Source organism: Pinus tabuliformis, chromosome 5_2 (genome assembly GCF_031772625.1).
Source record: "Pinus tabuliformis cultivar Carrire ecotype Pingquan chromosome 5_2, CPIR1, whole genome shotgun sequence".
Taxonomy (NCBI): domain Eukaryota; kingdom Viridiplantae; phylum Streptophyta; class Pinopsida; order Pinales; family Pinaceae; genus Pinus; species Pinus tabuliformis.
This window is the reverse complement of record NC_142306.1, coordinates 277474809-277500867: the sequence shown is the minus strand read 5'-3', so window position 1 is coordinate 277500867 and position 26059 is coordinate 277474809. Positions and strand designations below refer to the sequence as shown.

Genomic DNA, 26059 nt, shown 5'->3' with positions numbered 1-26059 from the left:
TGAATAAGCAACGCAACACCTTTGATCCTCGACAAACTGCAGCATGGCATCAAGACGATAGGTAAGTATCCCACTCCCTCACTCATATGCATCATTTGATCAAAAGTTGTAAACATCACAAGGTAGTTGGATTGTAAGTGAAAAGGTGGCCAATTAACTTGGCCACCTTTGTTCAGTCATCACATAAAAGATAGGCTATCCTCTCACACATGATTGTAGTCGACTCAAAGAACGTAGGAGGAGTAGCACAAGAAGTGGTTAACTATGGATTTAACAACTGTGGGAACTGATTAAAAGGAGTGGGAATGATGAGGTGGTATAAAGGGAAACAAAATATCGTTTGCATGCATTCATGCATTCCACCTCCTTGAAACTCCCTCACTCAAGTAGCTCTCATAACTCTGGCCACCCACTCGAAGTGAGGATCTAGCGTTCTGCAAGAAAATTCCTACAGCAACAGTCTACAGGAGCAGTCTATAGGATACACAAAGGTAGTCTACAGGATAAGTAGAGAGGGGTTCAAGAGGGAACATCAGGAGAATTGTCCACTGCCACCATTCTAAAGAGATAGGATCTAAAAATCCATCCCCATTTACAAGCAAATGAACTAGAAGTCCTCTAAAAAGCTAGTGGTTTACATACAAAAGAAACTCTGTTTTCTCAAGAATTTGCTCATTCCCTCACTCCAAACAGCAAAATCCATGCCACTTTTATAGTTAGAGGGCTCATTATAGATCTCACGCCAAAGTTCATCAGTAGGGTCACCACACTTCCCCCAGGAATTGCATGGAGAAAAGAAGACAAAGCAGACAATCACGTGGCAAAAAGGAAATTCTTTTTAGAAGGTGAAGAACCCACAGAGGATAAAATGGTGTAAGGAGAGACAGAATGGCATACCTATGGAGTGAGGTAGGCTACCAACTCATCAAATATATCTCATATGAGGTTATATACAGTTTTGTTTATGGATACCATTTTAGGATGCTTGAAGAACTAAGATTTGGGGTAGAAACACTAGTTCACCAAAGACTCAACATACCCTATTTCTTGATGCAATCACTCATAGACTCTAGCAACAAAGTAAAGGAAGGGAATTCCGAACAGTTGGCTCACCACAGTTTGATCAGAATCCTCATTGAGGATGCCCTCCAAAACCTCAGGATCCCTATAAAATGGTCAGTCTTCAGAGACTTACTAGTAGAGGATGACATCAAAACCCTCATCTATGATGTTAGTCCTTCTATCAGAGAGGTAGAAGGCATTGAAACATAACGGGAAGAACACAAGGTGGAGTCACCTAGGGTGTCTCCAAAGGCCACTCAGAGGACAACTACAGGAAAAAGAAAACCAACTAGCGTGTATGGCCAGCCTCTCCTTAGAGGCCATCCATTATAGGATGCCAACTAAATCCTATGCCCTTTACCTCAGAGAACAATGGCTGTAATTTTAGATTAAAACACTAGCACAAAGGGGCACCATGCCATTTCAGGACTGTGGCCATTTTGTTGATCTTCATGATCAAAATGCACTAGAGGATAGGGCCAAAATGGCTGAGTTTTACTTGCACAACATGGCCCTCATAGACATGAATATTTGGGATCCTAATGCAGAGCTAGGAGATCTACAATTAATGGCTTTGGCATCATCAATGTACCATGGGAAGTCAAGGGTTGTAGAGATGAAAAGAATATTGGCTAGAGAGAAAAATGAACCTCTTTTCATCAGCGCTGAACAATCAAATCCCATGGCCCTAATTAGCACCCATAATCTAATTACAGATGATCCTCAGCTAGCACCTAGATATCTTGCTGCCCAAGAGAAAGAAATTTCACATTTTGAGGATATGTTTAGGCTGGTAAGGGATGATAATATACATGCTTGCTAAAGGATATGGAAAACACTACCACACAAATTGAAGATTAGAGAATATTACTCCCTTCAAAGGTTGCGAGAGGCACTCAAGAGGACACCTATGTATAAGAAATCAATGCAAATGTTGAAGGTAAATTGGATAGGCCTAAAACTCAGTCCACCACTACTCCTAGGGATGATAGGAGGGAGAAAAGAAGAAGAGAAAAAGAGGTAGGGGGAAGAATTAGAAAGGAAAGTAGGCTTCTGTAAACAAGAAGAAGAGACCACAACAGAAGCATGGGATGTTAGAGTGGCTACCAGGGCCATGAAGGACATTGACATTGACTAAGTTGCTCAGAGGATGAGGAACACTTTCAGTAGGGGGTGATGATGAGCCTCATCATTGGCTAATTATATGGGCCTTAATTGGCCTTAATTCACCTCCTAGCTTAGTCAAACCAACTATTCTCACAAGTTATTGAATACTTTTGATTATATTTTGTTTATGAGATGAGTTAGAGTTGGATGTTTTGCTTTGTGCTCTAATGAGCATGTAATGTAGGAAGAAAGGATAAAAGCAAGGAAAAATGCAAGAACAAAGGATAAAATCAAGGAACTGTGGCAAAGACCTTGGTAAAAACTAAAATGGGACAAGGTAGAGGAATTATAGGAGGAAAATCCTCCTCATATACTACCCCTCCATTCAAATATTCCTCCATCAGCTAGGGGTCAAACGTCCAAATAATGAGGACCGAAAGACAACTGAGCAAGTGAAAGTGACATAAACCAGTTTATCTTGAGTGGGGAACCAAGCCTCCCTAATGGGAAGGTAGTCATTGGAGACTTCAGATGTATAAGTAGAGAGGCTTACAACCTCAGTAGGATTCAGATTCTTATTGTAAAACTCTACTTTATTTTTGAATTGCAAGACTTGTCACAGTTTGTTATGTAATCCATGGTTTTTATAATAAAGGTGAGCTCTGTTTTGAGCCAACATTGAGTTAACTCAGAGGGTTGAATCTCTTGGGTTAGGGCCCAACCCGAGCTGCCAAAGCTCCTCTCTATTGTACATGTATGGTAGAATATATTTCTGGTTCTATTCATTTGCTTAAGTAGCTGCATTTTCATTACAACTGTTAGCGTAGATGATTCATGGTTTTATGTTTATTTTCTTAAGTATCTGCATTCCGCTTATAGTAGTGTAGAGTAGATCGGTTGTTCTTTAGTTTACTTCCATTTGTGCCTTCTTTCAATTCACAGGTTATCTAGGAGAAAAATATCACCATAAGGTTGTCCGCAGGTGTCTCAGCCTCACATCCTCCCTCTGGGACCATGACATGAGGAAGAGACCCTTCAGCAACCCAAAAAACATAGGTTTTTGGTTCTCGCATGAGCTATGGAGTTTGTTGTTTGATGGAGTTACTTGTTCACCCTCACTAGTTTTTCTGTCATTTTCATTAAAACCTCCTTCAACATGTTCTTCATGCATAAACCCCTTACCATCCAATCCAAAACAAATGTGCCCAATCACTGTCTGATTCATTAGTTTATCCAACTACCACCTCGAGTGAAGTCTTCGACCTACTTTATGCACTTTAAATTCCCACTCTCAATCTGCCTTGAATGATCCGACAACTATCACGTCACCTCAACACTTTATGTGATTTAAACCCCCACTGTCAATCTACCTCGCCTGATCCGACAGCTATCGCTTCACCTGATCGCCAACTATCTTAGTTGATCTCCATTGTTGATCTGTCTAGCCTGATCCAATGTCTATCTTGCAATCTCGTGCAGATTCTTGCATGACCATTATCCGCCTAAGAGCACACGAGAAATACGGTTTTCTCATGCTACATATCACTCAGTTAGGATAATCATGTGAAATTCAGAAATATAGCTTACAACTTTGAGGGCAGGCAAGAAACTACTTACCACTTTCAAAACCCGCTCCATAATTTCTGTACGTTTTCTTCCTGTGATTCGATCTCTGTTGTTCATCCTCTAATTAATCTTTTCCTTCCATCTCTTGACTTAATTCCTCACGATAAGATCTCCATTGTTCGTCTGCTTTGTTACCCTATTGATTCAACTATTCACTAAACTCCCTGTGATAAGATCCCCATCATTCATCCTGTTCATTAACCTTGTTCATCCATCTATTCACTTAAGCCCTCACGATAAGATATCCACTGCCCATCTTCTGTTCGTTGATCACTTCAATGGTCCTTATGCACTACTGTGTCCTTATGCCCTCCTTTCACCAATTTCGATCTCCGACTGCTCTTCCGCTCCAAAACTGATTTAGTTTAGTTCCTTCACTTACACCTTAGTATAGTTTAATGCTCTTTACCTCTGCAACTTAGGTAGCAACATTAGGTTAGTGTTGATTTAGCAATTCCGTTTAGTATAGCTGTTTAGATGTTTAGTTAGCTTATGGTGTGGTTTAGCATTACATGCTATTTTCTTCATTACTGCAGTAGAGTAGCTCTCTCTTAGAATAGATTTTCTCTTCTTCCATCAAAGAATTAAGATTCTTTTAATCCCATAGAAATCCGACTTGGAACCCCTAGGGTCTCTTGCCAGATGAGCAGTGACAACAAGAAGGACCTTCACTTTTACTTGTGCATCTAACACTATCACCTCCAAGTTTGTACGAACCCAGGGTTGATAAGTAAAGCTGGTAGCCCTCAGAGTTGCAACATTCTTATTGCAATGCCTAGGCTCATCGAAAATTTTATGCAATTTTGTTTCTTTACTCGTGTTTCTTTTTTATCATATGTTATGTTTCGGGGAGATACCAACCAGGATATGTTCAAATTGAAGGTAATTTTCAAAGTGCAGGATTTATGAAGATGCTCTTCATTAAGCTTCTGGAACCTTTATAAGTAAATTATTTAAATCAAACATTTCATAACAAAGTAAATGTTGTTAATTTAGTTACTTGTTACTTCTTATTCTTATTTCACTCGTGTAAAATGTCCAAACTATAAAACAATGGTATTAATTGTTGTTTCTTAAGACCATTGTATTTTATCGAACTCAATCATTTTCATAGCCTCAACTAGGTTTCCATCATTCTCTTTCCATAGTGACTCAATGTCTTTAAATTCATTTATAAATTTAGTTTAATAAATGTTGGTGGAAAACCAATATGTTTCACTTTGTAGAAAGGAGTCTACATTGGTTGGGTTAAATTGTATTGCTCTTACCATTTGATGATGTCATATAAATCTTGAGTCGTTGTTGCCACTTATGAATTCCTCATTCTAATTGGCTTTCCCCATCCTAATTGTTTTTTATCATGATGATATTGGCATCATAATCTTTGTTCGTGAGAATATGATTTAAGAAGTCAATGATAAGTGGCACAATTGGTTCCTCACAATTGTGAAAGTAAAGGACAAATTCGTTCACATTATGTTTGAAAACTTTATACTAAGAGTCTCAATACATGGAATTTTGTATGCTCTCCTTCTGTTATTTTAATTTGTGTCATCTCAAAAAATGTTTCTCAAATAACCTATGTTATTGCTATCTTAGCGGTGCCATTGCCATTAGGTTTGCTTGCTTGACATTAAGCACAACTAAGTTTGTTGTTTCAATTGCAAATTTCATGCCTCCATTCCATTTTTGTTATATATGGAAAATATCCCTAAAAACTATAAATGAATCCTCATCATGAGACCTAGGAGGTAGCTCATTAATCAACTATTCATCCAAGTTGCTATCACCATTTTGTTGGTAACTTCACCATTGATGCCTAAGCCCCATCTTAATACATTAATACTTTACATCGGAAATGTGTGAGTACTTCTATTTAAGGTTGATTTATATTGGCCTTGAATGATACTACATTGGGGCTACATTATGGTAAAAAATTTAGTATGCTTATGGAATCAGGAAATACTAATCTTGTAGATTTGTCAATTAAATTGTTTTCAAATGTTGAAATGGATAGATTAAACAACTTGGAACTATAATCTTCCCAATTTCTAACTACATTTCAAATAAAATCAATTGAAAATTCAACCTAAGAAAAGGGGAAAAAATTAACTCTTTAGACTACTCCCTATTTTATCTTGAGAGCTAACGAATGATTCCTTGGCTCAAAAGATTTTATAAACCCCCTTTGATGCTCATCCTTAAGAACTAATGGAAGCTCTTACTCTCCACCCATTTCAAATTTCCAGTTGATGTGTTCTTAAATTAGCTTTAGCTCCATAGTGGTGGTTGTACTCAAATTCCCATTATCAGGGTTATTTTGCAAAGAACTCTACACCATATAAAATGAATTATTTTCCCTCCATGTGTTATGCATAGAGAAATGATTATTTCTCATAAATGTCCAGTAAAAGTTGTGGTCTCATTAAAAACACCATATTATTGAGTTATAATCAGATGAAAACTTTCATATTAGGTCTCTTTGTCAATTAAAATAAATTTATAGCTGATTTATGTCTTTATTTAGGTTCTTGTTAAGTAAATCAAGTTTAGATAACATTGATCTATAACAATTAGTGTGTTTGGGAGCATCTTGAAGTACCATGTTATATTTTTATGTAATCTACACAAAAATATTTTACCTTTAATTTCTTCTAGATTTTTTTGAGTGGAAAAATACTCCTAATAAATACTTTGCCTAAAATGAACTTGGTCATCAATGGTCAGCTAAAAACTATCACTGAAATGCTTATGATTGTAATTGTGCTTTCACAACTTGTGCAGAATATACACCCCCTACTCACCACTTCTAAGAAGAAGGTCACTGAATTGAATGGTGCTAAAGGTAAATAAGAGGAAGCAAGTTCAAAAAACATTTGTTTCGAATATTTTCCACCATTAAAGGATGGTATAAACAATTATCCCATAAGAATATTCAGCCTTATTTATGTGAATAATGCATTAGCATTGCCTCAAACTAATGAAGAAAATTCACAACATAACAACTTTAAGTTAATCTTAATAAACATTGAAGGGAAATTTCAGCCTTATTTCTGTGAACAATGCTTTAGAATTGCATCCAACTGATGAAGAAAACTCACAACATAACAACTTTAACTTAATCATAAGAAACATTGTAGAAAAAGGGCGTAAATATACACTATTTCAAGCTAAGAAAACTACCACGAACAGATGTTTCATGTTGGCCAAGAAAAAGAAATGAAAATAGCTAGAAACCCTTTTATATCATATTCATTTCATCTATACAAAATAAATAGAATGAATAAGAAGTAGAGGAAATAGAAGATAAACAAACAATCATGACTCTCTAGGCTCCCATATATCCTAAACTATGTTACAACAGAGAGCTTGAGTTGTGCTCATCTTGGGGATCTTGTAAGTCTTGTATGGTCTTATTAAAAGTAAATGACATATTATTCCTACAACGATGGGAAAAGCAGTAATAGTCTCCCGACTCTCATGTCTAGTTTTATAGACAAAATGAATTGGAGAAAGAAAATTAGGTATGGTTGGTCAAGGAATGGATGTAGTAATAGAGGTCATCCTTGAGTAAATGGTGGACCAGGCATCCTCAAATTGCTCAACATCATCAAACTTGTCCTCCACAGATACATAGGGAGGGGTAAAATCCTCCACAATTGAGGAAAAGCTTGGAACTTCCATGACATCATTACAAGCCACTTGAGTATGTCGGAGGGGGAAGAACTCAGACAAATGATGGTACAAGAAGCATTGGCTAGATATATTAGTGCAAGAAAATGTTATGTCATATACATTGAGGTTGTGCTCAAAGAATATGTAACAAGGGTAACTTTAGCAGTACAATCTTTTGATTTGAATATCTTGGATGATTCATAATAGTAATATTTAGGAAATTTTATCTTAGCGAGCTTAAATACTAAGCAAAGTAGGCCAAAGAAGTGTTCCGTGTAGGTAGAGTTTTCAACAGGCAATCCTTATTGTTCCATCACTTCGACCATTAATTTCATTAGTGAAATCATTCCAAGAGAAATTATTGATTTGTGATTAGGGTCATCTTATACTTTCTTCTTGTCATCATCCTCAAATCTATTAATATTTTCTATGGATGAGAAAGTAATTCATGTTCACTAAAACTCAACTGTATGGAAATTTAGTTGTGCTGCCAACATCACCAATAATCCCCTCAAGAACATAAACCATCTTTGAAATGATGCAAGAGATTCACATCTATCATCACAATTTGTCGTCCACTGGACTGGGAAATGAATTTGATGGCAATATGGCAGTCACCACATAAATGAAGGTTTTTGATGATTCTAATTTGAGTCATAGGAGATAAGTTGATTAACCCAAATGCAATTTCTAACTTCTCAATATGATGAGCAATAATGTACTCTTGTTGCTCTAACTCCATATCATGCAACACAAAGTGTGTCTGAAGAAAATATCCCATCTCTTTTATCTTTCTCATCAATTCATTCAACTTGGTGTAGGTCTCAGTTGTTTGTGGATGCGATGTTTCTCCTACCCCAAATCGATGCACTTCATTTTTTACCTCAATCTAACTATATCCTCGTTCCTTTTTCACCTCCATATTTTCCATCACTTTCCTCACATTAGTTTTATCATCCCACCTACTAGCTACAACATATATATTCGAAAACAGGACATATGTTGCTGAGTATTGGGGTTCCAACTCTAATAAATTATCTGCCACACATTTTTCCATGTCTGTGCTACCATGGAGTTTTCATGCACCAAGTAAAGTTTTCCAGACTAAAGCACTGGGCTCAAATGACATGTTTTTTATGAAAGACTTAACCTTGTCCAAGTGTCCTGCACATCCAAGAAGATCGAAAATGCAAGCATAATGCTCCAATGTTGGTGAGATGCCATACTCTATACTCATTGAATCAAAGTAGTGACAACCTCCATGCAATAATCTTACCTGGCTACATGCAAGGAGCATACCGACAAATGTAATGTCGTCTAGCTTCACACCTTCCTGTTGAATATGTTCAGAGAGTTCCAGTGCATCTTTGTCATGACCTTCTTGAGCGTAACCCACAATCATTGAATTTTTTGTGACTAAATGCCTTGTAACCATTTTATCAAACACTTTCTGTGAATCTTATATGTTACCACATTTGGCATACATCTTTACAAAGGCACTACCCACAAAGACATTTCAGGGAAATCCATTTTTCATTGTGCAGGCATTGATCTACTGGACTGGGAAATGAATTTGATGGTAGTATGGCAGTCACCACATACACGAAGGTTTTTTATGATTCTAATTTGAGTCATAGGAGATGAGATGATTAGTTCAAATGTAATTGACAGCTTCTTACTATGATGAGTAAGAGTGTACTCTTATTTCTCTAACTCCATATCATGCAACACATAGTTTTTATAAGACAAATATACCATCTCTTTTATCTTTCTGATCAAGTCATTCATCTTGGTGTAGATCTCAATTTTTTGCAGATGTGATGTGTCGCCTATCTGAAATGCATGCACTGTGTTTTTTGCCTCAATCCAACTATATCCTCATTCCTTTCTCACCCCCATATTTTCCATCATTTTTTTCAACTTAGTTCTATCACTCCACCTACAAGCTACAACATATAAATTTGACAACATAACATATGTTACAGAGTCTTGGGGTTCCATCTCTTATAAAAAATATACCACATGTTTTCCCATATCTCTGTTACCATGGATTTTGCATGCACCAATTAAAGTTTTCCAAACTAAAGCCCTAGGTTTAAATGGCATGTTGTTTATGCAAGCCTCAGCCTTTTCCAAGTGTCCTGCACATCCAAGAAGATCAACAATGTAGGTATAATTCGCCATTGATGGTGAGATGCCATACTCTCTACTCATTGAGTCAAAGTAGTGATAACCTTCATGCAATAAGCCTACATGGCTACATGTGAAGATCACACTGACAAATGTAATGTTAGAGTTTAGGCTTCTGTGATCCATATGAAGTTTACAAAAGATTTTTCGGCGTAGATCACATGAGACATCATTTGTCGACGCGTTTCGAACCAACCAATGTGGTTCATCGTCCTGACGATGAACCACACTGGTTGGTTCGAAACGCGTCGACAAATGATGTCTCATGTGATCTACGCAAAAAAATCTTTTGTAAAAATGTAATGTCATCTGGCTTCAAACCTACCTGTTGAATATGTTCAAAGAGCTTGAGTACATCCTTGTCATGACCATGTTGAGTGTAACCCACAAACATTGAATTACATGTGACTAAATCCCTTGTAACCATTTTATCAAACACTTTTTGTGAGTCTTATATGTTACCACTTTTGGCATACATATTTACAAAGGTACTACCCACTAAGACATCGGAGGCAAATCAATTTTTCAATGCGTAGGCATGGATATGCTTTCCCTGGTCTAGAGATGCAAGGTCAGAATAAGCTATGATAATACTGGTGAAAACAGATGTGTCCAGGTTCATGCTAGTGCATCGAATTTGGCATAAGCACTTCAGGGTTTCTTTGCCATAGGCACATTGGCGTATCATGAAATAATCATTGTCCATGAGAACATATGTTGTAGACTATTGGGGTTCTGACTCTAATAAATTATCTGCCACACGTTTTCCCATCTTTGTGCTACCATTGAGTTTGCATGCACCAAGTTTACCAAACTAAAGCACTGGGTTCAAATGGCATGTTTTTTATGCAAGCCTCAAACCTGTCCAAGTGTCCTGCATGTCCATGAAGATCGACAATGCATGCATAATGCTCCATTTTTGTTGAGATTCCATACTCTCTACTCATTGAATCGATGTAGTGACAACCTACATGAAATAAGCCTACATGGCTACATGCAAGGAGCATACCAACAAATGTAATGTCATCTAGCTTCACACCTTCCTGTTGAATATTTTCAAAGATTTCTAGTGCATCTTTTTCATGATCTTGTTGAGTGTAACCAACAACCATTGAATTCCATGTGACTAAATGCCTTGTAACCATTTTATCAAACACTTTCTGTGAATCTTATATGTTACCACATTTGGCATACATATTTACAAAGGCACTACCCACAAAGACATTTCATGCAAATAAATTTTTGATTGTGCAAGCATGGATCTACTGGACTGGGAAATGAATTTGATGGCAGTATGGGAGTCACCACATAGACAAAGGTTTTTGATGATTCTAATTTTAGTCATAGGAGATAAGATGATTAGCCCAAATGTAATTGCTAGCTTCTCACTATGATGAGTAAGAGTGTACTCTTGCTGCTCTAACTCCATATCATGCAACACAGAGTTTGCCTGAGACAAATATGCCATCTCTTTTATCTTTCTGATCAAGTCATTCAACTTGGTGTAGATCTCAATTATTTGTGGATGTGGTGTGTCTCCTATCCCAAATGCATGCACTGTGTTTTTTGACTCAATCAAACTATATCCTCGTTCCTTTCTCATCCCCATATTTTCCATCATTTTTGTCACCTTACTCAATCATCCCACCTACCAGCTACAACATATAAATTTGAAAACATAACATATGTTACAGAGTCTTGGGATTCCATCTCTAATAAGAAATTTGCCACATGTTTTCCTATCTCTCTATTACCATGGACTTTGCATGCACCAATTAATGTTTTCCAAACTAAAGCCCTGGGTTCAAATGGCATGTTGTTTATGCAAGCCTTAGCCTTTTCCAAGTGTCTTGCACATCCAAGAAGATCAACAATGCAGGCATAATGCTCCATTGTTGGTCAGATTCCATACTCTCTACTCATTGAGTCAAAGTAGTGACAACCTTCATGCAATAAGCCTACATGGCTACATGTGAAGAGCACACCGACATATGTAATGTTGTCTAGCTTCACACCTGCCTATTCAATATTTTCAAAGAGCTCTAGTACATTCTTGTCATGACCATGTTGAGTGTAACTCACAATCATTGAATTACATGTGACTATATCCCTTATAACAATTTTATCAAACACTTTTTGTGAGTCCTCTATGTTACCACTTTTGGCATACATATTTACAAAGGAACTACCCACTAAGACATCTGAGGCAAATCCATTTTTCATTGTCGAGGCATGGATCTTCTTTCCTTTCTCTAGAGATGCAAGGTCAGTAAAAGATATACTGGTGAAAACAGACGTGTTGAGCTTCATGCTAGTGCATCAAATATGGCATAAGAACTTCAGGGATTCTTTGCCATAGCCACATTGGCATATCACGAAATAATCATTGTCCATGAGATCACATCTCTTTCTTGCTTTTCTTCAAGGACTTGACACTCATATTCTATAATCCCACATTTTGTGTACATGTCAACCGGGGTATTTCTGACACAGACATTGGACTTGCAGTCCAATTAGATCACAAAGACGTGGACCTGCTTTCCCAATTACAAATCTCTTAAAATTCCACATCTTCCAAGAATACTAGTTAAGGTGAATTGATTTGGATTAATACCTTCCTGTTGCATTTTCCTTAAGGATTGGAAATCATCCTCGTCATTCTTAGTCTAAACATATCCCTTTACAAGATAATTTCGTGACACCACATCTCTTTCAGGAATTCTATCGAATAATTGTTGTGCACTCTCAACATATCTGCATCTGGCATACATAGTAAGAAGATCATTCCCTAGAGGGTCCTCTAGGTCAAACCCATTTCTAATTAGATGGCCATGCACCTCATTTCCCTGCTGCAGAGCTTCTAGGCTAGCACACACACCAAGTACACTGGCAAAGGTTACATGATCTTCCTTTATAGTTGTCCATTGCATCCATCCATAAAGCCCTAATGCCTGCTAACAATACCCATTTTTAGTATATCCAACAATCATAGTATTCCATGACACGACATCGCATTCAGGCATTTTGTCAAACACTGTCCATGCATCTACTACATAAGAAAAAATTGCATAAGTGGTAGGAAGCACATTATTGAGAAAGATATCTAATTCATGCTCAGTCATGAAGATAAGCCCATGGATTTGAAGCCCCTGATCTAGATTTCTGAGCTCAACAGATGCCCTAAGAATTCCTGTAAAAGTAATGTGGCTGGGTTTCTTTCCTTCCAATCTCATCCTCTTAAACAAAGTTAGCCCATCCCCACACCTTTTTCTCTGAACATATCCTCCTATAATTGTAGTCCATGAGACGACATTTTTCTTAGGAAATTTAACTTCAAGGATGCCTTTAAGTGCTTTTTTATCCATAATCGATTTCACAAAAGGATGAAATTTTCTTATATTATCAAGTGTTGTACGTGCATATATAAAGGTGATGGGAATCATGTAGAAAACAATAGCTAGAAACACAATAATGTATACAATATTCTCTCGAATCATCCTCTCATAGAAGGGCATGGAAAGGTTTTTCCACAATATTTGACGAGGCTCAGGAGTAGCCATTACAGTCCATCTATCTACAAACTGTGAATGCACAACCTGAGATGTAGTTGTTGCAGCATTCTTGTTGTTGAAAATTATAAAGGTTGCTGAGGTAAAGTATATGACAAGGTTTTAAGGTTCTCATCTCTAGTGGATGGAAAATTTGTTAGAACCATTTACTTTGAGAGTTTATAATTCTATCATATCTTAAGAGCTTGGAACAATTAGAAGAATCCTATAGCAAATGAGGCTTCCAAACACATTTTGGCAATGTGACAATGCTAAAAGGGGGTGCGGTTTGACTGCAATCAAGTGGCCAAGCTAATACACGAATTGTAGTTATAGCTAGAATTGATATATTTCTTTCTTAGGGTATTTGAAGAACATTACCGTATCAATCGACATATAAATGTTACTAATCCTACCACAAATATATTGACAATGAAAGGACAGAAGCAGCCCCATCTCAATCTTATCAATTCTGTCAGGAATATATTTACAATCAACATTCAGAAGGTTACATATTAAACCAGTAATTTAACTCAAAGTAGTTTTAAAGTGAACAATCATCATGCAGAATACACAGTGAATATCGATGATTCTGACCTTGAGGATCTTTTCTTTATCCATGACTTTAATGGTGATGCTCTTGCCATTCTTCATGCTCTTCGCACAGTAGACCTTGGCAGACGTTCCTTGCCCCAACAACGCCATAATTCGTACCTCCCCATGAAAATATTGGGCTTCATATACATGGTCTATGACAAGAAGCATAAAGCCAAAAAAATAACAAAATATGGATGCCTTTTAGCGGCCCTTCAACCCTTTATTTATTGGTTGTGTGTAATTTATAAACCTAGACCTTGCTCTCTGACATGCACTCCATTCCCGGAGTACAAAGTGCTCCTGCTTATGCTCTTTGCACAAGATTTGTGCTAGATCTCGGGGATACACGACCTGCACAATCTGCAGACTCATCTCATCTTACAACATTCTCTGCATATGCCCAATATTTATGTGAATATATACATAGCAGAGGATACATAATTGATAGTGCACGATGGCGTTTAGGGAACTACGACTTTGGTGTAGAGTGAGAGATTAAGGGCCTGCTTTGACAATACATACACGGTGATTTTCGCCCCCATTCAGTGAGTATTCAAATCTCATAGACAACATGTTACCTATGCTTTTGAATCAAATAGCAATCTACAAAGAATTTGTAACTATACAACAAATTTGTAACTATTTTCCCATGATCGAGTGATTTCACCTTTTTGAATAGTCTAACATATAATATTAGGGTGCACAATGATAACAGGTGGGCAAGAGGGGGATTTGATTTCAAAGGGAAATGCCTTACAACATAATTACATCAAAATTTTAAAACAAATTTATATAATTATGTAAATATTTATTTATTATTCAATAATTAAATTTATTAATATTTAATATTAAAAATATTATATATTTTCATTTTATTTATAATTACCATTTTTATTCCTCGATAGGGTGTCATGCATAAGGGATGAGGTGGTTGTTTAGCCAAACGTGTTATCCCATCAGTGAGCCACTTATGTTAAATGAAGCTTTCTAGAAACTGTTGTGAGCCTTAACTTCAATCATGTTACCTACCAACACTTGTGTATTAAAAATTTAATGATGTTACAATATTCATATTTGTTTTCGGCTTTACTACACAATTTGATTCTATTTCAATTTCTCACTATGGAGTTTCTAGGTAGCTCATCCCTTCTCAAGACAGTATGTGCAAAAACTGTTTTACCCTATTCTTCATTGCTTCATGGAAATTTCTTCTTTATCCTTCTTTTCTTCACTATCAATGGACTACTTATTCACATGTATTCACATCTTAGGAGTGTTTTAATATATTTACCTAGTTGTGTTCTATTTTACCTCTCAATTTGGGGCTACTCAAATCTATATGCGTATTTATTTCACCAAAAGACATGATAGAAAATGAAATCACTACCTTAAAGGTGATGGACATAAAGGAGAAGTTAGATGTTTATGTGGCAAGATTTAAAAATAGGCTTTAACTTAACATTTTCATGTGAATAGCCCTCTAAGAAGAATCTTGGTAGTAGATGGTGTTAGATTCTTAAGTTTTGGATATTTTTGTCATCTAGGTTCTTGATACTAGGAATGCCATATGTTAGCAAAATCACTATCTGTACATGGTATATTTAAATCAACCACTCAAGGCTATTTTTGACAAGGTTCTAGTGGATTACAAATAAGTAGAAGATCATATTATTGTTAAATTTCAAGATTTAAAGATAATGCTTATAGATATTGAGGGCTTTCAAGTGCATCTGTAAGTTCTTCAACCTCTAGGAACTGATCAATCTCCTCACTACAAGAATGAGGCCTAGCCCATAAAGGTGTATACCTCTCTTCCTTCTTGATAATTTCATTTAATTTTATTCTATCTTGTTGTGAATCTTTAAGGCTATGTCTAGTTTCTTTTGTTATGCTTTTGGTTAGCTTTCTCGCTCCACTCAAAACGTTTTGTTCCATGACTGGTAAACAATTTTATATCTTTTCTCTAATTTCCCAATGGAAAGCCAAACATAGAAAGTGAATCTTTAACTCTATAATTTCAATAAAACAATGAAACAATAACTTGAAAAAAAAAATCAAATATGTATATATATAATACTAAATGCTTAGGATCCCATATTTTATCTACCGTGAGTTTCCATTGCATAAATGTCATATTTTAAGTTCGATCTCAATCGAAATTTATATTATCTTCTTTGTAAAAACAAGGGAAAATGAGGAGTCTAAGGTGTCTCACATACATGGATTCATTCTATGGCTATAATGGAACAAGAAATCCTCTTGTAGAGTAATTAAAGTTATAGATTTCTATATAGCAAGAAATGTTTCCCCTTACACTTGGCATCATAAGATAGACTCCCTCAATCTATATATTTGGATGGAAATCTTCGGTGCTAATTCTTAGAGGATTTATAACATGCTTTGTTATTTTGCACCTATCAACTTTACCTTTTACAAGAAAAATAATATAGAGAAGAGTTTCCCTTATAATACCCTAGAATAGGATATACATAATCTAGGAAATGAAGGTAATATCCATTTATTATGACACTTAAATGCTAGGAATTCAACTAATCATCAAATTCTTCCAATTAATGAATCCAACACTAATACTCTTCAACTAGATGAGGTTCTTGATTCACCTACTAGATTCAAAAGAAACTTTCAGGATTGGACAAAGAATTTAATTATTGTTAATTCAATATAGCTTTCTCATTCCAAGGACCTTATGATTTGTAATGGCATAACCAAGTGGCAAAATTTCAACCAAATTACTAGTATTTATTGGAATAGGAGTAGCATGACGGATTATGTGATATTTGATATTCATGTCTCCAACCAAATTGTAAATTTGACCTCTTAAATGACCAAGAACCTCATTTTCATCATAGACATTTATCCTTAACAATAAAATTTGACATGCATGCTAGCCACATGAAAAATAATTATGATAGAAAAATGCACCTATTGTTTGAGAAAAGTAAAATGGATCTCGTCTATTAGATTTAGAAGGTGATTTATACTTTTGAATTTATAAGGATGAAATTTTGTACAATTATCATAATTTTACTACAATCCTATCCAATACCATTAGCAATTTCTATACCAAGCTGACATATAAACAGAATAATAAAAATGCCCACCATTTGTATGATAATGATTCTAAAATTTCTAGAAATTTGATTAGGGATGTTCCCAGTGAATCCTTAAAATTTGATAACATAATTTTTTATAATTTTTTATTAAAATCAAGAAAATATGATATAGAAATAGGAAGATAGAGTAGCTACTTCACCTTTCCTAAGTTGATCCCAAAAGTTTTTGGAGGAATATTATAATTTTGTATATCTAAATAAAATAGTGTGAATCCCCTTAAAGAATTGGAATAACTACTTGAGAAACCTTTATCAGTTCCCTAATTATAGGGGTAACATTCTAAATGCTCCTATAAAGGATACTATTTTTTCTTTTGAAGACATTGAATTTAGGGTTAAGAGTCTAACTATTGGGAAAGATAAGGATATTGAAGGCTATCAATTTGAAATTTTAAAATGAGATGACCATATTCATCCCTTACTTGTACAATCTCTTCAATTTCACAATGAAACAGGGATTTCCTAGGCTTTAGACTCACATCCTTACTATGACAACCATTAAAAGTGGGGATAAAATAATTCCCTCTAATTGTAGTATAACTATGATCAACCACACTTTAGCCAAGTTATATAGAGTTACTTTGGAAAAGAAGACTAGCTTATACATTGAGAGGCATGGTAAAAGAGCTAAAGTTGAAGCTAAATTTAGGAGACATGATTCAACTATTGACCATCATTGCAGACCAATTTTGCAATAATAATACTAAACTCTTCTATTTTTTTATGGAATTTCGAAAAGATTTTGAAATTGTTACTAGGACGAAGCTATGGAAGATTTTGGAGGATCTAATGGTTAATACTGAGGTGAGTGTTGTTGTGAGAAACATTGTATAAGAATGTTATTTGCAACCTTAATAACACTCGAGATTAAAATAAATTAATTGCAATATCAAATTCAAGCAAGGGGGTCCCTTATCCCCTACCTTTTTTGGCATTTACATTAATAATCTTTAATACCATTTATAAGATACAAGATGTGGTGGCCTCATGTTCAACGATATCATCATATTTCTTCTCCTTTATGTTGTCAATATTGTTCTATTGGCAAGGAGCAATGACAATATGAACAATCAACTAATAATACTGCAATACATTTTCTACAATATGGGTATGACTGTCTTGATATTTAAATTCAAAAATATTACCTATGATAGTTTCATTTGTGGTAATAACAACTTGGAGGAATTTTTCATACAAATATTTAGGAATTGAAATTAGTGATCAACCCAATTGGGATTACGGAATTCATAAGAGAATAAGTTGAGGACAAAAGTATTACTATGGGCTTTAAAACAATTGCAAGTCATAATATCTTGTGATTTATGATTAAAAAATACTTTCTCTTTAATAATATTTCTCCCCTCTTATTCTATGTGTGTTTGAGATTTGAGATTATAGTGTATAGAGAGAATCATGGAGGATGATTAACCAGATCCAAAAGCAATTTATAACCTACAGCCTAAATATTAAAGGATGGAATCCCTACCCTATACTCCTAATTTAGGCTATAGTTTCCCTTACTAAAAGCATGGCTATGACTAGGTATATCATGTATAAGAAGAGTTTATGAAGCATGGAAGTTAAAAGGCTTCAAAAAGTTTCTTCTACCTAGCCAAAATTGCCACCTTTAACTCAAGCAAGGACAATAAGCATGCCCAAACTTGGCTAGATGATTCGAGGATAAACAGGGGAAATTTTAAGGATGGAAAATTATCTTGAAGTTTAAAAAGACTGGCGAATCTCACTAGCCCCTAATATGCAAACTATAAAATGTTTATTGATGTATTTGTAAAATTATTCAAATTTATAATGGTTTTATATATACTCTTTATATAATGTTGGTGATTTTTAAGGTACAATAATTTTATATTGTAAAATTTAGGCGAATCATTTTTATAAAAAAATGGAAATTGCTGAATTTTTTTTTTTATAATTTCATGTCATTTCATACCGCTTTCTAATCAGTACTTTCATTTCCTTAACATTGGAAAGCATTTACTTTCTGCATTAAAGATAGATTTACATTCACTATCAGTAGTCAAGCTCATTCTAGTCAATAGAAGTCTGGTTTGGAAAACCCTAGTGGTCTATTGCCCTAGTTGAGAAGTGAAAAGAGTATATTGCCTCCAATCCTAGGTTTTTCACCATTGGCATTGTGTATCTATCCTTATCCTTCTTCAGCCATGATGGATTCTCCATAACTAATGTAAGGATCATCCAATTCTTCTCATTCCTATATGAATGGATAATCAAGATGACTTTCTTGTTCCTCTTCTTCACTGGGAATTTCTAATTCTTCTCCTCGAATTTGTTCACCAATGGTAGAAATAAAAACTACTCCTCTAGTTGGGGATGTAGGTGTTATAGACATATTTAGGCACATAAACCCCAACCTTATATGTCAATAAACTAGGGTTCATCAACCCCTAAAAGACTTGTTTCATACCCTAAAAGAACATAGCATCTGATTATATCATTCCCCAAAAGTTCCATCTGAGAAACCATCCAGAAATGGCCTAAACTGAACCATACTGACTACTCCACTGGCAAAGTGCGATGCATATTGAGTGGTACACTACCAAGGTGTGATACATACTATTTGGGCCTTATATAGGGTGCGATGGGCAAGGATGGACAAATGTCCAAGACAATTTGCTAGGTGGTTTCTCATGGAATCTTCTAGAAAATTCTCTTATGCCACTTGCCTCTCTGAATTCGCCCAGGGATGAGTAAGAGATATAGGAAATCTCCAAGTGGAACCAATTTTAACAATTGGAATGACACTAATCAAACCCCATGGATGAGGAACACCCTTGCACACATCTATAAATGGATCCCTCATCCAAGAGATCTAGAGGTTGGAATATTGTGAATTGCAAGGAAGTGTTGATAGTTTGTAATTGAGGAAAGGGCATTGTATTATTGGTGTGATCTTGCTATTTCATCAGGTGAAGAGGGATTGAAGTTGGTAGGATGATGCTGGATCAGACAACTGGGTTGTAATTCACCCTTCTATTAATAAAGTTCTTCAAGTTTTATTCCATATGATTATGAAATTGTGAATGTAATCATTTGTGAATGCTATCATTTGTTCATTATATATCTGATTTTGTAATGTTTATGTTGTAATAGATCACAATGCTTTGATGGTTCTTTGTTGTTGTACTTATGCAGGTACTCTCCAAGCAGGTTAACTACGATGAGGAGTTGCAAGCTCTGTCAAAGGGGAGAGAGAGCAAGCAAGGGTTTAAGCGGAAGTTCCAGGTTGGTTCCATTATCTTTCTCTTATCTCTTACACATAGAAGAAATCATTAAATTGCTTTAAACTATTGTTTCTAGGGTAGCTACCAAACCTAGAGGGCTAGTCATTTGACAAGGCACTAATTTTCCCATAAAAAAATTGGCGACTCCATTGGGGAAGAACAGATGTTTGATTGTTGTTATTGTTTGTTTTATAAACTATAGACAGAGCTTGAAGCCAGCCAAGTAGCCTTTGAACTGCTCTTGCTCTGTAATTGGATAGTAGATGAATGTTGCTTCAGTCAATCTCTAGTTTAGTTTATGAATTAAAAAATTGACTTACAAGCACATCTAGATGCCTTTTTGGTAGCTCAGTGACCTCTCAAGACATTCCTCTATACTTTTTTCTTTATTGTCCATCAAAGCTCATCTTAACTCACTGAAAACAAGTGCATATCTGAGCCAAAATGCACTTCATTTGCACTCCCTGGACCATCACACTATCTCCCACTATAACCCAGTATGCATTGCACCTCTCGAATGTAGTAAGTGCGATGCATCCCCGTTTTTGTGAAGCCCAGGTGTGATGACTGACTGAACCCTTTTTCCACTATAGAAATTGGGGGTTTTTGACCTTGTTTTCAGTTTCGTTTAGTTGTTTCGAGAGCATATGAACAGTGCCTCCTTACTTAAGCCTAACTACATCACATAAATCAACCTCCATTAGATTAGGATTAGTGAATTTTTTTTGTGTTTTTGTTCATCATTTGCAATCCTTTTTCGAAAGTTGTTTAAATTAATTTGTCACTTTGGTACAAAAAGTGTCGTAATTGTCGTTTTGTGTCGAAAAGAGAAGTGTCGTGAATTCTTCCTTCCCTCGATAGTCAATTGAACTTTTATTCATGTATTCAGTTTGATTTGTTTATATTCGAAGTGTCGAAAGCCTTTTTTTTTTCAAAATTTAAAAGTGTCGTGGAGTCTTCCTTTCTCTCTTGAAGAAGAAATTGTCGAAAATGTCACTTTGAATGAAATATTTCATATCTTTGCTACATTTAGTTTTCCTTTTTGGTGTTTTTCACATTAAGGAGAATGAAAAAAAATACATGCATTTGCATTTAGCATTTTTTAGAGTTGCGTGTGAAAAGTTGATATAGGAAAATGCACTAGTGTGTGTTCTTTGCTAATCTTCTTTCCCTAGTAGCTAAGATTTTCATTGCTCAAAATAAACAAAGATTGTTTATCATTGTAGATTTCATTTTAGGAATTTCAAAATCATCATCACGTGGTGAACCATTGAAAGGAAAACTTTAAACAAGATCAACTCTGAAATAAATTTCAATGAACCTAACAACGCTTTGGAACTTAACACAACATATCTAGAGGTATAGGCTAGAGACGTGTTCCGGCGTCATTAAAATTAGTGGCTATCATTTTCATTTAAGGTTGGGTGATTCATCCTCCTTGATATGACAAGTGCTAGCATGGACTTGTGCTCCCCGTACCGTCGCGTATATATTGGGAGACCACAATAGGCTTAAATCCTTTATCCATAGGAAGTTGAGTTTGTCGCCTTATTGATCACAATGTTCTGAACACAACATTCAGGAAGATTGATTGCCGTACATAAGTCCTTGGTATTTTCTCTTTAATTTATCACCAAGGTGTATATTGCAGTTTTGTGATTGGTTTGGTAATCCCTCTATCTAGATTTTCCAGAGTAGTCACTTTCGTTCCTTTTTGACTCTTTAAAAGAAAAGGTCCATATGAGCACTTGTCCTTTCAGGGTCATTAAAAAATTGAAGGAGACTAGAGTCATATTTAGCTTTTTCTGGACTCTTAAAAACTGAAAAAGCAAAGTTGTGTCTAAGCATCATTAAAATTAATTAACTGCGAATATCATCCCTATTCTTTAATTGATCTTAGGTTGAGACATATGGCATTGAATCTAGAGTCCATTGATCAAGGAACCCATTTTGAGGGGAATCCTAGTCCTTTTCCTTCTTGGGGAAATATTGGTGCTCCTTGTATGGCTACACTGTCCCTTCTAGGAATCACCATTGGCCTGCGAGTATGGCTATTTTCAACCTCTGTGGTTCAAAATGTTGTGATTTCTTCCCAATAGGATCAACCTGCTGTTGATCCTGAAGTCGACCCTTCACCTCCTTCCTCGTTCATTTCTCCCTCCCCTTCTTCCTCTTCGCTTGGTGAAAGTAGTGATACTAGTAACTAGGTGGCTGAGAAGATGGAGAAAGGGAAGGAGAAGAAGAAGAAGCCAGTTCAACAAGGGAGCAACCAAGCAAAAATTGCTTTGAATGCATCATCTAATGAAAATCCATCCATTAAACTTCCCAAACCCAAATTTCCATGCATAATTTGTGAGGGAGACCACTTTAATCAAGATTGCCCTTGCTTTCCTCAAATCTTGAGAGAATGGTCTCCCCATTCACACCATCCCGTGTCATCAAATTCTGGAGATCATGTTGGTAACACAATTTCAACTCGTGATAGTGAAGTTCATGGAGAGAGGAGGAAGGTTAAGTTTCCATGTAAGTTATGTGAAGGTAACCTTTCCCTTCACCTTTGTCCCTTTTTGGATGAAGCTAAAAGAGTGTTGGATAACCGTCCTACTTCACCGCAGTGACTTCCATCTGGCTACAGGAAACTCTCCCTAAGTCCTTCGCTAGTCGACAAACCGACTGACTTAAATCAACCATGAGTCGAAACCACTCTCTCTAAAAGTGAATCTTATGAGTCTATACCCGACCAAAGTCAATAGGTCGAGGTAACAGTTGACCTAATTTGACCTTCAACTAATTGTACTTCTCCCAAAGAGAGTGAAAATGATATTGTTCAAATTCTTTTTGTTACTTTAGATTCTAATAAAATTGGGGGCAATCCGTCTGTTCCTTCATGACAAGAGGAAAAACCCCCAGTTGTCGTAACTCAAGGGGTTAATTCACCCATTTCTTCAGTAACCCCTCCAAATAGTCTAGTCACTTCCTTTGATTAGAATCGAATGGCAAGATCCCACCTTTCTTCTTATGTACCTTTCTGGATCATAGTACAAGTTTGTAAAATGGTCATGTCTGGCACTATTATAGATGAATGTGCATCAATGAGTATCCTTTACTCAACTACTTGGAAAGCGCTTGGTTCGCCATCGCTTATGCCTATTACACAGAATCTGTTAGGCTTTAACAAAGGAACCAGTCGACCATTAGGGATCATTCCTAAGTTACCGATCACTTTGGGAGGCAAAACCATTCATCTGAACGTGATAATAGTCCCAGGACCCTTAGATTACAATTTACTCCTTGGGCGTGACTATGTTTATAACATGGAAGCTATAGTTTCAACACTCTTTCGAGTGATGTGTTTCTCGCATGAAGGCAAAATTGTCACCATTGACCAGCTTTCATTTCCTTGTCCAAGCATAGCTCCAAGTTGATCATCATCCCTAAATGGTCCATTTACTTCAGTGGTATCTCTTGAACCTTCATTCCATCCACCTGATAGCCAGGTGTAATCTCGTGAATGTAATGAAGCATTAGGGGGCATGCACCTAGTGTGTAAAGATGAGTTTCCCTATAGGTTATGTGATTGGTCTGACACACCATTCACCTTTGTCTATCTTGGATGAAGACAAAGAGGCGTTTTGTCTATTTTGGATGAAACCGTCCTACCTCACCGCAGTGACTTCCATCTGGTTACAAGAGACTCTCCCCTTTCATCATGCTGGGGGCATGCAAACCAATTCAAGCATAGTTTGTCGTTTTGAGCTTGTGTAAACATGAAACCAAATCCAAGAATAGTTCCCCCATGGTTCAATCTTGTCAAAAAATGAACCCACCTTCAACTAATTAACCTTTGTGATTTCCATTTTATTAGCCTTTTGAACCTTGGTTGTGTACATCCCATCACCACCATCCTTTTGGGCGATCATACACTCTCACTTAGTTGTTTTACCCTTTTTGATGAATAGTTGTGATGAGTGGTCTTATTAGCCACCCTCTTTACAAAAATTAACATGTTTTGAGAACTTCCAAAATTCACTGAAACCAGTTGCTACCCTAGGCAGCACTTGTTCCTCAAAAATCAAGTCTTCTTTAAAGCCTTTTCAAACTCGTTAAATATGAAAATATTGTCGAGCGCTTGTATTTTTCAGCTCGTTAAAGTGATTGGAAAAGTCATCCCTCATGTATTATTTTATACTTTTTCGGACCCAAGGGATTATCTTACGAAAAAGTTGAGCGCTTGTCTTTTTCAGCTCGTTAAAGTGATTGGAAAAGTCGCCCCTTTTGTATTATTTTACCCTTTTTCGGACCTAAGGGATTATTTTACGAAAAGGAACATTTGGAGTTTTCTTTTTGTCCCTTTTCAAACTCTCTAAACATGAAAAGGACTGAGTTATCCTTGTCGTTAAACACGTTAAAAAAATAGCAACAAACTTGTCCATTCTAGACAAGACCGAGTCTCACTACTGCTCGAATCATTAAAATGTAGTGACAAGTTTGCTCGAAGGGAAAATTATTGAACAATCATATGTTATGCTCCTCAAGCTTAACAAAAATAAAGAGGTATTGGTCAACAGTGACTGGGGAAAAAGGGAAAATACTTGAAGAACTTATGGTAGTAGGTCGCTCTTGAACATGACACTTTCACTTCATCTCCATTATTGAGTTGGGTTGGGTTATTCCGTTCACCGATCATCTCACCATTGGTCTTTCATACCATCCATGTTTTGGGGTTAACGCTACCAATTCATCTCAGTGTCGCTGACATGTTCAAGAGAAGTCATTCAGTTGAGAAACCACCATCCAGTTAATGTCTCATCCACTCCAATACCTCCAACCTTCATTTTTTCATGACTACCATTCCTGAACCTTGTGCTATCAATTCATTTTCATCTCCAGAAATCATTTGCTTCGTTTCATGTCGTAGATGTGGGATACATTAAGGCCCTCCTACAACCAATCACTTTTTGTCAACATCAGCTCATTATCCAAGAAGTTGACTTAGAAACACCCCTTTCAGTGCTTTGAAGCTTGCATACATCATGGCAATTTTCTCACTTCTGGCGACAGGTTGACATCAATGGCCTTCGACCAAAAAATTTAGCATGGTGTTCGACATCAGATCATATATTCACACCACGTGAATTGTACTGCGGTACCTTGACGGTCATTATAATTATTGGCGATTCCTCTCGTGTCTGTTAACAACTTACATCATTGGCTGGTAATCAGGCTATGTCTTTCCATGTTCGACTTCAAAACATCTCTTCACATGGACTAACTTGTACATCGACCGAAGATTGAATGATTTTGAAGACCCCAGATCTAGTTTCATCCATCTAGGCTGCTATATATTCAGGGATATAAAAACATCAAATGTACAAAGGCTCTACACACATGGTCATCCTAGCCATGGATGATGACTCTACATCTAAAAAAGCACCAATCCGCATCTACAAATGACTATCTGATCTATGTACATGAAATGCATTTATAAAGCTGAGCATGGGAATGCCTCCCTCGGCTAGATCATGAAATTATGTTATGATGATGTATTGTATTGTAACTTATGCAGGTCACCTTCCTGTTCAAAACTTCGGATCCTCATGACAAAGCATTTCACCCGACATCAATATTTATGACTTCATGCTTTAGGGGGCAACTGTTATAGAAATATTTGGGAACATCAACCCCAAACTTATATGTCAATAAACTAGGGCTCATCAACCCCTAAAAGAGTTGTTTCATACCCTAAAATAGCATAGTCATCTGATTACATCATTCCCCAAAAGTTCCATCAGAAAAACCATCCAAAAATGCCCTAAACCGAACCATACTTACTGCTCCACTGGCAAAGTGCGATGCA

General features: G+C 36.2%; 1 protein-coding gene across 1 annotated transcript in view; it reads left to right on the top strand.

Annotated features, from left to right (window-relative positions):
- LOC149158594 (agamous-like MADS-box protein AGL11) overlaps positions 1–26059 on the top strand; it is a 98887-nt gene that overhangs the window by 55949 nt on the left and 16879 nt on the right. The window contains exon 3 of the mRNA XM_089437775.1: positions 20114–20203. Coding sequence (XP_089293901.1) covers positions 20114–20203 — 90 coding nt within the window. The remainder of the gene's footprint in view (positions 1–20113; positions 20204–26059) is intronic.